The 14,906-nt window shown below is 38.1% G+C and overlaps 1 protein-coding gene across 6 annotated transcripts in view; it reads right to left on the bottom strand.

Annotated features, from left to right (window-relative positions):
* DMD (dystrophin) overlaps positions 1-14,906 on the bottom strand; it is a 2,236,200-nt gene that overhangs the window by 321,521 nt on the left and 1,899,773 nt on the right. For all 6 annotated transcript variants that reach the window (XM_082680764.1, XM_082680765.1, XM_082680763.1 and 3 more), the window contains one exon: positions 9,728-9,874. In XM_082680764.1, coding sequence (XP_082536890.1) covers positions 9,728-9,874 — 147 coding nt within the window. The remainder of the gene's footprint in view (positions 1-9,727; positions 9,875-14,906) is intronic.

The raw sequence follows: 14,906 nt of genomic DNA, 5'->3' as shown, positions 1-14,906 counted from the left end.
ATCTGTGAATGACTCAGACTCGGTTCTAAACAGGCTATCCCTGAGAGTGTGCTCTGAGATTCATATGCTCATCCTACTTTAAATCTGCATTTCCTCAACTCTTAATGCAGGTGATCCCTGACAAATGAGTAAATGTAAGGAGAAAGTCATACTTTTTGCTTAAAGGTTTGAACTGTAAACGAAGAGGACATATTGTCGTGTCTGTCTAACTTTATAGCAAAGAAGTGGTATTGTATAGTTAGTCGTTCTGACAGACTCCACAGCCAGGCTGCCTGGGTTCAAACCCTGGCTCTCATTCACCAGCCATGCGACCTCAGGCCAGCAATCTAACCTTTTAGTTTCTCATTCTCTTCATCTGTGAAAGGAGGATAAAAATAATATCTACCTCAAAGGGTGATTGTGAGGCTTAAAAGCATGAATACAGTACATGTAAACATGCTTAGAATAGTGAATGGCAGGCAGTAAATGCTAGATAAGTGCTCGTTATTAATTTCAGCAATGCATAATACTCACTAAAAACAATTCTTCTTGAATTTATCTTGTGCGACTTCATTGGCCCAAAAAGTATGGCCCTGTATTAAAAAACCTGTATTTCTAATACTTTCTAATTTATCATATTTTCCAACCACAGCCCTACCTCTGAAATGAATGAATATATTAACTGAAGGGAGAATTTATATCATAATGATCATTATTTTAAGGATATTATAGAATTTGTAAGAATAAAGAAATATTAAGACAACCTACAGTAATTTAAAATGCCCTTTGTGGTACTGACCTTTAAAAATAGCATTTCTGAATTTCATAAGCTGGTTTCCAGTCCTACTTACAGAGTTGGCTTTAACATCCAGCTTTTCATTTGGTCTGAAAGCGGGTTATTTCTAGAGGAATGCGGAGGGAAGGAGAAGAGGTGGAGTCTTTCTGGTGGAAATGTGAGAACAGCAGCTCTTTGAATGTTGTGCGTGACGTAGCCTGGGAAATGTGAGCAGCTGCTGGCGGAGTGTTTCACACGCAGCGGGAGAGTGGGAAAAGCAAAGAAGCAAACCACCAGGGCAAACAAATGCAGAAGAATGGGTGGGGCGGGGTCAGGCTGCAGTGAAGGAGGGAGGTCAGGCTAGAGGGAGAAGGACACTTAGAAGAATAAAGAATAAAGCAGTGAGAATTCTGAGGAAAGGGCAAATGTCAGCTGCACAATAAGGGAGAAGGAAAAGGGGCATGAAGGCAATTTTAAGTACTCATAATTATATGCGTATTTCTGAAAAGAAATTAGAGAGATCAAGAGGCTAAAAGAAATACATACATAAAACTGCTGTTTAAACACATTTAACAGGAACACATCACATCTTTAAGAACAATAATAAAACTATTATATGTATTGCCATAGTATCTGGTTTCAGAACTAGCAAAAAGTGTTCCTGATGAAAATAAATCAGAAAGTAAGTAGTACAGAAAGATCAAGCATTCAGGTAACCAAGCTAATACTTCATAATGATTTTGGTTCACTTTATAAAATCTCTGAAAAAATTAATATGCCTTTCATTCTAACTCATAAACATATCTTTGACTCCTACTGGCTTCATTCTCATTTTGTACCTCATAAATTTTTTTGGTCACACTCCCTACATCATTCATTTTTCTCCCTATGGTCCCACACATCCTGATGCCTTTAAAAAAAAAATAAAGTATGCCCTTTAAAAGTATGAAAACTAGATTATTCTTCTTTGGGGTGAAGAGGCTGGACTCTGGAACATCTGGTCTACGTTACTTTCAAGGGTACCTGGGCAACTTCAGTATCATTCCTCTTGAATAAAGTACAATTAGCTGTAAAAACATTGTAAACCACAGTGACTGAGGAAAATGTCCGTAAGCTTGACAGTGCACGTTAACCTGAGTGTGTTCTAAGGGCTGTAACTAGCCTGGACATTTACATTTACACATTCCTTTAAATCTTTAAAGGGACTCGTTCACTTCTGTTTTTTTTTTTTTTTAAACAGAGATGAGGTTCAGCATAAATGATTGTTCTCTCTTTACTGAAAAGATGTTTTCCTAGAACTCAATTGTCCCTTTTTTCACGGGTCATTCTATTCCTAATGTCAACAAATCCTTCTGTGACCCAACCTTTTCTAAAACAAACACATTCTTCTTTCCTCTTTTTTCTTTTCATTTCCTTTACCTTCAACTTAAAAAAATTCCTGCCAAAGGGCACATCAAACTTGATGTTATAGTTGAAATCTTTTTACAAGAGCTACCTACAGTTTAGAATGTGTTAGAATAATTTTTCCTACAATATTTTTGGATAGTGGCTTTCAGTCTTTTCAAGCCTGTGGATCCCATATTAACTTTCCAAGACTTAGAGGATCCGCACATAATAAAAGTATTACTTAGTATCTGTCAATTGTGAAAAAGTGACCGACCGATAAAAATCTGTATGAGTTTAGTAACCACACCTGCAGTTACTTATTTATGAAAAATACTGGTATATGGGCAAGACAGTTTTGTATTCTAGCTACAGACAATGCTTCATGCAAAAATACATTTCTACACCTCTCCGTAAAACTCTGTGACCCACAGTTTGGGAACGAATCTTTTATACGTGGTCACAGATCAACAGCATCTCCTGGGAGCTTGATAGAAATGCAGAATCACAGATTTCAGCCAATACCTATTGAGTCTTGGGGGGTATTTTAACAAGCTCTGCAGGTGACTCTTACCCATGCTAGGTTTTGAGATTTACCTTCTAGACCAGTACTATCCAACAGAAATATAAGGAGAGCTGCATACACTATTAAATTTTCTAGTAGACATACTGAAAAAGTAAAAAAGAAACACTGTCGGTTGTTTTACTTGAAGCTACAGGCTCACTTGGTTCATTTTCAACAGAAATATCTAACTTTGAATAATCAAAAAAAAGAAGTGGGTGAGAGTAATTATAATGATATATTTTACTTAACCAAATACATCAAAATATTTTCACCTCAACATATAATCAATACAAAAATATGAATGAGATGGTTTACATTCCTTTTTTTTGGTACTAAGTCTTTGAAACCTAATGTGTATATTACACTTACAACACACTTCAGTTTGGACTGGCTACATTCAAGGGCTCAGTATCTACATCTAGACCATGTGTCTTGAAATATAGTAACTATAAATTCATATTTACATTATGTTTATTATATTCATGCATATTTACATTTTAGATTTATAGTTATAAATTCATATGGTGTTACTAGGAATCTACTAAAAGTTCCCTTCACCCTTTCCTTTCTGCCTCAAAGATGAGTGCTTGGGTCTCCACCTTCTTGTAGCACAGTAACACTCCTCTGATACAGAATTTTCTGCATGACATTATGCTTATTTTCCACAGTGTAACTCTAAAGTTCTCAAAGTGTCTTGCAGAAGTCATATATACATTTAACCTTTTAAACCCAGCTGTACCCAGCAAGTGTTTAATGTAGAATAACGGTTATCCAAGTGTGGGGCTCTGGACCAGCAGCAGCCTCACTTGGGAGCTTGTTAGAAATGCAGAATCTCAGGCCCCATCCCAGACCTACTGAATCAGAAACTCTGCAAGTTGGGCCCACACACAGTGATCATACAGTGATCTGTGTTTTAATAAGTCTTCCAAGTGATTCTGAGGCTCACAACCATTTGAGAACCACTGATGCAGGAAAACATTTCCTTTGAGAACGGCCACAGGCTTATTTTCTTCTCAGTTCTGTGATCTAACTACAAGCAGAATCATTTTTGGTCTTATTAAAGAAAAAGCCACGGAAGGGCATGCTAAGGAGACATCGGCAGAACCAACCCTCAGCAAAACGGAAGTGAAGAAAGTTGGCTGTCCTCTCCTCACCCTCAGTTGGTAATGGGTCCACACTATTTGTAGGAGCAGACTGCCCAGCTCACTACATTTCCTGCCAAGAAGGGACCCCATAAACCACAACGGAAAACGATTAGCCCAAGATCCTTAAAAAAAATAAATAAATAAAGAACATAAGGAAAATGTTCAAAATCCATCAACACATTTAAAGGATCAAATCATGTACTCAACGACGATAAGAACATACATACATATATATTGGGTTGGCCAGAAAGTTCGTTCGGGTTGTTCTGTACAACGGTATGATGACCCGAACGAACTTTTTGGCCAAACGATAGCTGAACAGACGCCTGCTTCAAAAACCTACCTCACGCAAGTAAAGGACATAACCTTCTCCGTCGGAACTTTTAATGTTTTTCAATTAAAAATCTTTTTTAGTTTTTTTTAAAAAATGAAGCCATGCAAATATTTGTTGGCCAGCTAAATATGATTCCATGACCTTCCACGAATCTTGCTAATCTTATTACACAGACCAAACTCCCAGTCAGAAATTATTGAAGAATTTGTAAACCAGAGATCTGAAAAGGTACTACTTTTATAGTATTAGTGTCACAACAGCCTATACACACACACACACACACACACACACACACACACACACACACACACACATATATATTTGTTTATAAGATGGAGAAAGGGAGGGAGGGTGGGCCATTATGGAAGTAAGGAAAGAAAATTCATCTATAAAACTTTGCTTAAGGGCTTCCCTGGTGGTGCAGTGGTTAAGAATCCGCCTGCCAATGCAGGGGACACGGGTTCGAGCCTTGGTCTGGGAAGATCCCACATGCCGCGGAGCAACTAAGCCAGGGCGCTACAACTACTGAGCCTGTGCTCTAGAGCCCGTAAGCCAGAACTACTGAGCCTGTGCGCCACAACTACTGAAGCCTACGCACCTAGAGCCTGTGCTCCACAACAAGAGAAGCCACCGCAATGAGAAGCCTGTGCACTGCAACGAAGAGCAGCCCCCGCTCGCCACAACTAGAGAAAGCCCACGCGCAGCAACGAAGACTCAACGCAGCCAAAAATAAATAAATAAATTTATAAAAACAAACAAACAAAAAAACTTTGCTTAAGATGGCGTAAGCAGTGAAGGGAGTTTTGGTCACTATGTCCTTGGACCAGATAGGACAATTACAGTGTCTGGTTGCTACATAGTAGATGCTTAATCACTGCTGACTGAATGAAAGAAGGAAAGAATGAAAGAAGGAATGGAGTATATAGAAGATGAGGGTCTACATCCCTGTGACAGAAAGTTACCACAGAGATGTGACGATGGAGTATATAACTGCCCATATGACTTTGGAAGAATCTTAGGAAACCTTTAAAAACACATAATTCATGATGCTGTCCTTAAACATATTTAAAGAATGTCATGCATGGAAATGTCTTCATATTTAATACTTTTCAAGTGATTACATTTTATACATCCTACAGTCAACAAAGCATTTACATTTTATATTAAAGTGTATTTGCAGCTTCTGTTGCTATTCGTGGGTTTACTCATGATGCAGAGGAATGGGCAGAACATTCCCTAGTAGTACTTCCCTATAGTACTTGTGTTTGGTGACTAAAGAGCACAACTATGGCACTAAAAGTGTGTGCAATGCTTCAAAATTAGAAAGGTTTATCATCAGTTTTTCTTCCCATTTGGTTTCAATACCCATTTCTACTGGATCAGGTATTAACATTGGTTCCACTTTGAGAGCTAATTCATTAAAATCACTTTTGGTTGATTTTAGTACAATTGCTGAGTTATAAAGACAATGAGGAATATAATGCTGTATAATTTTATATTTGAAACGACAGGTGTGCTTTTAAGGGGTACAGTGAACTGGGCTCATTAATCCATTGGCTTGTAAAGGAAGCTTTCAAAGTTGATATCCCTGAGAATTGTTTAAAAAAGAAGTGAAGCATGAAAAAAAAGTGAAGTATTGTGTTGCCCAAAATAGCTTTAAAGTATGACTCTGTTAAGTCCAAACTTAACAGGACTGTGAGAAGAGGCAACAAAAAGGGTAGGGAGTTGCAGTTCACAACTGATTCAGATCGTGACTGACACCTAAAAGCTGTCTGACTGTCATTGTGTCACTTACCGTCTCTGTAAGTCTCAGTTTCCTTACTTGTACAAGGGAACAGTGATACTATGTAATCATAATACGTAATCATAATGTTTTGAGGATTAAGTGAGGTAATGTACACGAAAACTCTTTGTAACTACAAGGAATGATGGTTTCCTTTGTCCAAAACACATTGTCCGATGGTCTCACAGAAACATCCACACCAACGTGTCTATTGTGAGGGAGAAAATAGGATTTTATTCCCACAGAGAGTTTCAAATGGGCAAATCAATGTCTCTATACTTCTATTCGTGGATTCAATATAAATCCAGAACTCCCTATACGTTCTATTTCTATGTACAGACACTCTGTGACTGGGTCTTACATTGCTATTGATGTTCATATCTATGTGGTTTATGTGTTCCTATCATTTTGAGAGATACTACACACAGCTAAAAAACCAGCATGCCTTTTTTAAGTCAAAATTAATGGATCATGTAACTAAACCCAGGATATTCTGACATCAAGTAGACATAGCCTGGTAGTATGTCACTCTACTTCTTCTGTTACACTATTTGCTCAAATGTAAGACTCTTTTTCTTAGGCTTATATCTGCCTTCCCACTACCCCAACTCTCCATTCCTGGTTTTTCTTTGTCTTATCAGACACAGAAGCTAAGATGAACTCACACTTTTGTCATGATTTTACTTAACTGACATAGCACTGTAAGTGAATGAGTTCTTTATTTTCATAGAAATATGATGTCATAATAATGGTGGGCTCACACTCCCCTCCACAGAAGCTGGGTAATGCTTTAGTCTCACATACATTCTTCTAAATGTAAAAGGTTCTCAACAGGATGTATGAGTTGCTCTTCCAGTACTGGGGATAAAGTTGTTTGATATGAACCTCACTTCTTGCTTTGTTCACTTTCTGAACAAGGACTCAACATATAATAAAGCCGAGTGGTTAGAATTCTGGTCAAAGAAAAAAATGGAATCAACTTGACTCAGTTATGTGCAACCCCAAACCTTGTATTTATCAGCTTTCTGCTAAAAACACTTCTTAAGCCTATTCTTAAGGTCACGTTAAAAACTAGCAACGTGTGGAATTTGCCACAATAAGAGCATATGCCGCAAACTGAATTATTTAATATGAGAAGGCTGTGTTATATGCGTGTTGGAGATGAGGGGTTGAAAAGTTAGAATTATATTGATAGGAGGAGGAACATAATCCCAACAGGTCACGTTTGTACTATGAAGAAGAAGCAACTCCACTGATTCTAGACTAAATTTTGTCATATGTGCATCTCCCCCAGATATCCACATACACAATCATAGGACTGAAATGGCTGTGACCTAAGACGAAATGCATTACCTCGTTTTACAAACGAGGAAATAGAAGCTGGGCGACGTCAAATGGCTTTCCCAAGATAACATGGTCAAATAATAGCTGAGCTTCAGTTTGAAGTTAGGTATTCTACTATTCACTCCTACACTCTTTTTACGACATCACACTATCTTCTTTTATGTACTTCCCTATATTTATAACCAAGTCCTTATTCATTTTAAAGAATGGATACAAATTAAGCTATTCATATTTTCTCATACTTTATATTTAAATAACAGTGTAACTATGATGGATCACTTAGCACTGATTTTTTTTAACTTTTCCTATCATAATATTTTTATCTCATTTGTAAATTTACATGCCATTGTCACAGATTTACATCACATTCTGAAAGCAAATGTGGCATTCAGCTCACTAAAAGAAATTTTAAGATAATAGTTCAAGAGTGCTTGAATGGAACGAATGTGTCCATTGGTTTTCCTTGGACATTTATTACTTTCCTTATTTATGTTTAAATTGAGAAACATACTAAGGATGAAACTGATAAGATTTTAATAGTACTTAACCACTAGGGAGCAAATAGACATAGAAATGCATGTAATCTCTTAAATATATTGCCTTGCTTTAGTCGATGCCACTTATAACAATCTATCATACATGTATTTCAAGACTATCCATCACAACAAAAATTAAATTATATGAGATCTCAAGAGGTCTTGAGTTTGGAACTTGTTTTTATAAAAGATCTAGCAATTCTCTAACAGGACTTTCAGTCACACCCCTAAATGGACTGCCAATAGGAAAAGTAATCTGGTTTACCATTTTTTTTCTTACTGAAACACTGAAAACAAATATTTTTATTTTTATTTTAGTATACAAATATAAATTATAATATATTCATCTCAATATGTACCCATTATAATAATGTTTACTTAAAGAGTACTGTAATGTACAAAAAGCCCATTTTATAATATTAAGGGAGGGACTTCCCTGGTGGCGCAGTGGTTGAGAATCCGCCTGCCAACGCAGGGACATGGGTTCGAGCCCTGGTCCGGGAAGATCCCACGTGCCGCGGAGCAACTAAGCCCGTCCGCCACAACCGCTGAGCCTGTGCTCTAGAGCCCATGAGCCACAACTACTGAGCCCACGTGCCACATCTACTGAAGCCTGCACGCCTAGAGCCCGTGCTCCACAACAAGAGAAGCCACCGCAATGAGAAAGCCCGCGTGCAGCAACAAAGACCCAATGCAGCCAAAAATAAATAAATGTATATAAAAATATTAAGGGAAAATTACAAACTGCAAGATAATATCTACGATTACAAAACTTAAAAATGATATCTGCAATTTAAAACAGACTGGAAGTAAAATGTAAACATATTATAAGTAGCTGAATCTGGAAAACAAATATTTTTAAACCCAGTTTCCTCTTTCCTCTCTGTCCCCAGAAGCATACTCTGTGCATCTTATGAAACCAGAAAAAGAGAGAAACAATTCCTTAATTCTATGGTCAAACAAGTTTTAAGGTTTGGGGGTATAATGGTGGCCTTCACGCATTGAACATATAGACACACCTATTCCACCATTACATATTCTGAGTTCTTACTGTGAGCCAGGTACTGTACCAATAACTCTACCTGAATTACTTCCTTTAATATTACAGCAAGCATGCTAGAGACGAGGAAATGGACAATCAAAGAGGTCAAGTGACTTCAAGTAAGTCTGATTCCAAAACCTGTATGCTATAATAATAACAATTATAACTGCAATAACACCAAGAACTAGAATTCACACAGTGCTGACCATGTGGCTAGTACTTTACTAAGCATTTCCCTTGTATTTTGACTTACTCGTCCTGATAATAGACAAATGGTTTAGAAACATTTAACATCCCCATTTTCTTCAGATGAAACACTGAGGCACAGAAAAGTTAAATAACTTGCCAGAGGTCCCACAGCCAGTAAGTGTGACCTTGAGCACACCTACATTCCCTTTATTTACTATGCAAACCTATGAAAAACTTCGTTGTGTGGGTCTGTGATAGGATGATCTTTCTTTAAAAGATTTAGAATGTGTCTTACCATTGACTCTTGTTTAAATTAGGATTCCAAAAGGAAAGATGTGTTAAGAATCCAAGCGATGATAGTACAAAGCGATTGCATGCCAGTAGTTTAGTTCTTCCAGCAGGATTCAGCGTTATCTTCCATGTTTATTGCAAGATATAGTAAAGTCTAACTCTAAGCCCTTAAAAAATGAATATTAATAGGCTTGAAAACATACACATAGGGAATTATTAAATAATACAAAATATCCTACACTCACAAAATATTATCATGAGTATCACATGAAGAAATTACTTTTATTGTTCCTTACAAACAAGCTTTATCTGTATATTCTCTTACTGACAGAAGGAACCGCAATGCTTATAATATGCCTACCTGCAGAAGCTTCCATCTGGTGTTCAGGTCTTCCAGAGTGCTGAGGTTATATGGTGACAGCTGAATGCCCAACGTGGTGAGCTGGCGAGCAAGGTCATTGATGTGGCTTACATTCTCTTTGAGAGGTGCAATTTCTCCTCGAAGTGCCTGTGTGACATAGTCAAGGGCAAAATGGAAGATGAGAACATTTAAAGCAAAAAAAAACCCAGGCACATGGGAACTACAAAGTATCGTATTTTGTTGGAGGTGTCAGCAACATTTGCTCTATTATAGTGGTATTATGACAATGAAGATTTGTTAACGGGTGGATTACTAATATCTATTGAGCACTTCCTAGGTGCCTAATCCTGTGATGAGCTCTGTCCAAACGTAATCTGATTTTATTCCTACACAAAAACACTATGCGGTTGGTAGTTGGCGAATTCTCATTTTATACATGAGAGAACAAAACTGCAGAGGTTAAACCTTGCCCAAGGCCCCATGGGTCAAACTTGGGGAACCGGGGTTACATACTCAGGTTTGTCTGCCTCCAAAGTGCATATTCTTAACAATTAAATTACCTTTCCAAAGAAATTCAGGATTGGCAAAGGAAAAGGAAAAATACGATGCTGCTAGACTCTAAATTCTACTCATCTCACAACCGAAACTGGAGGCTTTCTTTTTGAACAGTAAAAGATGTACTCAATCATAAAATATTACATTCCAACTTCGTACCAACTACATAATAAATCGATTCATTTAGAGATTAGGGTATTTTGTCAAATCCTAAGAATGACTTCCAGGTCTCCTGGTATTTTAGTCCTTGTAGTAATGACTGAAGAAGGCTCCCATGGGGCTTCTCAACTGTCTCTGAAGCACTACAGCAGGATTCTGTGATGCAATGCATCATGACAATCTGTTGAGAACCCTATGCAGATACGGGGAGGATGTTACCATGCATCATATCTACCCTATTGAGATGACATTTATGGACCTTTAACGTGATGCATGATGTCCCAGTGTTCCAATGAGCAATTTCTAAGGGGCAAATTCCCTCACTTCGGAGAACAGTTTGTGTAATACGATGTCTGTGCACAAGGACATCACTTACTTGGCTATACGTGCTGTTCTGACTTGCTTGATCTGGGCAGGTGTTATTTTTGTGGTTCACTTTGTTGATAAAACCATTGTTTACACTGACTTCATCTATAACCTTCCAGTTCCTTCTGACTCCAAATGACAGGAACCAGTATGTACATTCTAAATAAGAATGGCATTACCTCTCAAATCAAACTGAACATCTCATCACTAAAATGTGGTATCATATGGAGTATAAGACTCTTATATAGTTCTTAGATAATAAGGACATTGTGACAATCACTCTGTTGAACTTACAGTTTTTTAAAAAGTGGTCATTAAAAATATTATATTAAAGAATCATGGGGTTCCTTCTGGGAGTGATAAAAATATTCTGGAATTAGTAGTGATGGTTGCACAGCTCTGTGGTTATACTATACACCACTGAATTATACACTTTAAAAGGACGGATTTTATGGTATGTGAATTATATATCAAAAAAATAAACAAAGAAAAACAAAAGAAACCGTTCTGACTGACCACACAGATGCGAAAAAATCATATCAGATGTTTTTATCTTTATTCGATTTCATGTCAGTGGAATGTCATAGGAATCATTCTGAAACTAAGAAAGTTCATATAGGAATTGATAGTAAATATTATTCCATTTCCTTATAAATAAATACATGGATTAAAAGAATCATAGTAGGACTTCCCTGGTGGCACAGTGGTTAATAATCCGCCTGCCAATGCAGGGGACATGGGTTCAAGCCCTGGTCTGGGAAGATCCCACATGCCATGGAGCAACTAAGTCCGTGTGCCACAACTACTGAGCCTGCGCTCTGGAGCCCGCGAGCCACAACTTCTGAGCCTGCACGCGTACAGCTGGTGCTCAGCAACAAGAGAAGCCACCGCAACAAGAAGCCCGCGCACCGCAACAGAGTAGCCCCTGCTCGCCACAACTAGAGAAAGCCTGTGTGCCGCAACAAAGACCCAATGCAGCCAAAAATAAATGAATAAATAAATTTAAAAAAAAGAATCATAGTAAGTGCCCATGGAGAGAGGCAGTTAAACCCCATAAACGTGAATTCGTATCTCTAAAAGGAAATGATCCATAATCACACTGTTTTGCACAATAGAAAGGTTAGAAAACAGATTTTTTTGTTTGTTTTTTTGTTTTTGTTTCTTGCGGTACGCGGGCCTCTCACTGTTGTGGCCTCTCCTGTTGCGGAGCACAGGCTCCGGACGCGCAGGCCCAGCGGCCATGGCTCACGGGCCCAGCCGCTCCGCGGCACGTGGGATCCTCCCGGACCTGGGCACGAACCCGTGTCCCCTGCATCGGCAGGCAGACTCTCAACCACTGCGCCACCAGGGAAACCCAGAAAACAGATTTCTTAAATGTCATTTGGGGAAACCTGGACAAGAACAATGATTACAAAAATGGAACCACTGTCTTCCGGGTAATAACATGAGTTTCTAGTAACCACAAGTAAATATCACATGAGTGGGAACTGTAAGTAGGAACCATCGCAGAGATGACAGGATAGCCGGGCAGAATCTGACAATAGTGCAGATTAACCCTGTACACTAAACACTGCCTTCACTAGTGAGGTTCTCAGCTGTCGAGTTCAGTATCCATGTCAGTTAAGTCATATCTAGATTTCAGCTCCCCTTGGATTACATAATGTACATGGTTCAAGGGTCTCTTATTAGAGTATTTTGATTTTCACTTTCTTCCCCAAAGTCCTGGACACAGATTTTTAATCCTGCATCAATGTTTTGGAGGATGAAGGAGATTAAAAAATAAGTTCCAGCATTCATGATTAATCACAACACTCAGTCTCCTTTCCCCTCTCCCCCCTCCCTCCCCCTCCTCCCCCCAGCCCCCCCAACCCCAGCCCGCGCGCGTGCACACACACACTGTCATGGGATTTTGTGGCTTCTGTTTTTTTTGCTTGTATCTACCAATTACAGTAGAAGTTCCCTTAACTGATCTCCACTTAAGACTCATCAGATTAGCCAGAGTCTTCATTTGTCTGGGAAACATACTGCCTGGTGCCTCTAACAACCTCTAAATAAGATGTTAGAGATACCTGTCAGTATGCATGGCGTTCAGCTCTCATTAGTTGACTTGTCAATGTGTGTATGTTCTGAAACCTGCTTTTGCCAATTAGTATTGCAATTACATAATTTAATGAAAGATTTCCTAAACCAAAGAAATATAAGTCTAAGAAGAAAATAAGTTATTATTTCTATAAAAATATGGTTAAATATTCTGGAAAATTGCTTTAAAAGAAAAAGAAAAAGAAGTATTACTGAATTGGGTGTGGACAAGACAACTGTAAAAGAGTAGGAAAACAACCTGAAAATTTTAGAAAGATTCTGTATTCAGAATGCTTCTCATGTTTCCCAGTGGACTCTGTCTGCATTAAGGAAACCTGAACTGGAAATCAGAACGTCTGTGTTATCAGTGTGATTTATGGAGAACTCTAATCAGAGAATTTACACTCAAAGAAAAAACCTTCACACAACATTAAGATATTAGTGACTATTTTAACATAGAATAAAATGTTTAAGACATATTTTTTATGATTCCCTAATTTAACTGACTTTTTCAATTAACTGTTAAACTCTAGGTCCTAATTGAGTTGGAATAGAGAGCATCTATTTTAAATTTTGACTACTACGATTTTATTACCACTGCTACTGCTACTACTGTTAGTATTAATGGAGAAAAGCCACATGTTCTGTTTAATCTGAATGCCTAAGTCTCTGTTAAGATAAACGGAAGCTTTGATTAGGGGGAGGTCAGTTGCTAAAGAGAGAATCTGGTGCAGAGGTTCACTTTGGGGCGATAATTGTGATGGGCCCGAGCAGAAGGAAGAACTTCAGCCGGCTAGAAGTCATCGTGAGGGAACTAAGCACATGAGAATGGAGGAAAGGAGACAGCTGATGGTGGAAAAGAGAGGAAGAGAAATGACAAAGTGAGAGAGTGCCATGGACATCTATACACTACCAAACGTAAAATAGATAGCTAGTGGGAAGCAGCCACATAGCACAGGGAGATCAGCTCGGTGCTTTGTGACCACCTAGAGGGGTGGGATAGGGAGGGTGGGAGTGAAGGAGACGCAAGAGGGAAGAGATATGGGAACATATGTATATGTATAACTGATTCACTTTGTTATAAAGCAGAAACTAACACACCATTGTAAAGCAATTATACCCCAATAAAGATGTTAAAAAAAAAAAAAGGAGGCAGGAGAGTGTTTAAGTCAGTCTTCACTTTGACATCTGACCTAGGTTCTGGTGGCATACCACCTGAGGACGGCCCACTGCTGTAAGTTGTCAATGCCTAGAAGTGTACATAACAAGAAGCACGGTCCCCTAAACACTGAGTCACAGGACATACTATGTGAAGAGTGAATACAGGTACCATCTCATTTAAGTGGATGTAACATTGCGTTTGACTGTATTTTAAATATTAGCACTTCTAATACTGCTAATTTAATTATTAATGCACATAGACATTTACATTTAAATTATTAAACAGTAAACATAAAATGTCAAAAAGTAAGGCTGACTCTGAACAATATGATGTGCTATTTAAATACTACCAGAATTTCATTAGATTTTATTCTAGTGTGGAAGCAATAAGTGAGAAAACATTCAAGGGAGCCATTATACTCTGGGTTTTCTCTGAATCACTTAAACATCTGGAATATGTGCACCATGAAAGAGCAAACCAAGTCTAATTTTATTATGACTAGTTTCATGCAGGCAGAATTTTCACTTCATTAAATGCTGTCTGATTATAAAAGTACTGATTTAGAATGATAATAAGCCTAATATGTCAAGTTTTCCTTTTTTATGATGTTTAATTGCTTGTCAGAGCTTTGCTTCGATCTTTATGTAAAGATTTGTTCAAATATAGACTCAGAAGCTCAGTCATCAACCACTTTGCAACAAAAGGAAGGAACTGTCTATTAACAAGGGAACATTATTTCTGAGGGAGCAATTTTGACTTGATAGTTAAGGACTATTCTGCAAGGCACAGAAAGTCAGTTTGGAGCATTGGAAAAGGTAAGTTGAGGCACTTTGACTTTGGGGGGCCTCCGTGAAGTAG

Source organism: Grampus griseus (genome assembly GCF_964374135.1).
Source record: "Grampus griseus genome assembly, chromosome: X".
In the NCBI taxonomy this organism is placed as follows: domain Eukaryota; kingdom Metazoa; phylum Chordata; class Mammalia; order Artiodactyla; family Delphinidae; genus Grampus; species Grampus griseus.
This window is presented reverse-complemented; position numbering and strand designations above follow the sequence as displayed.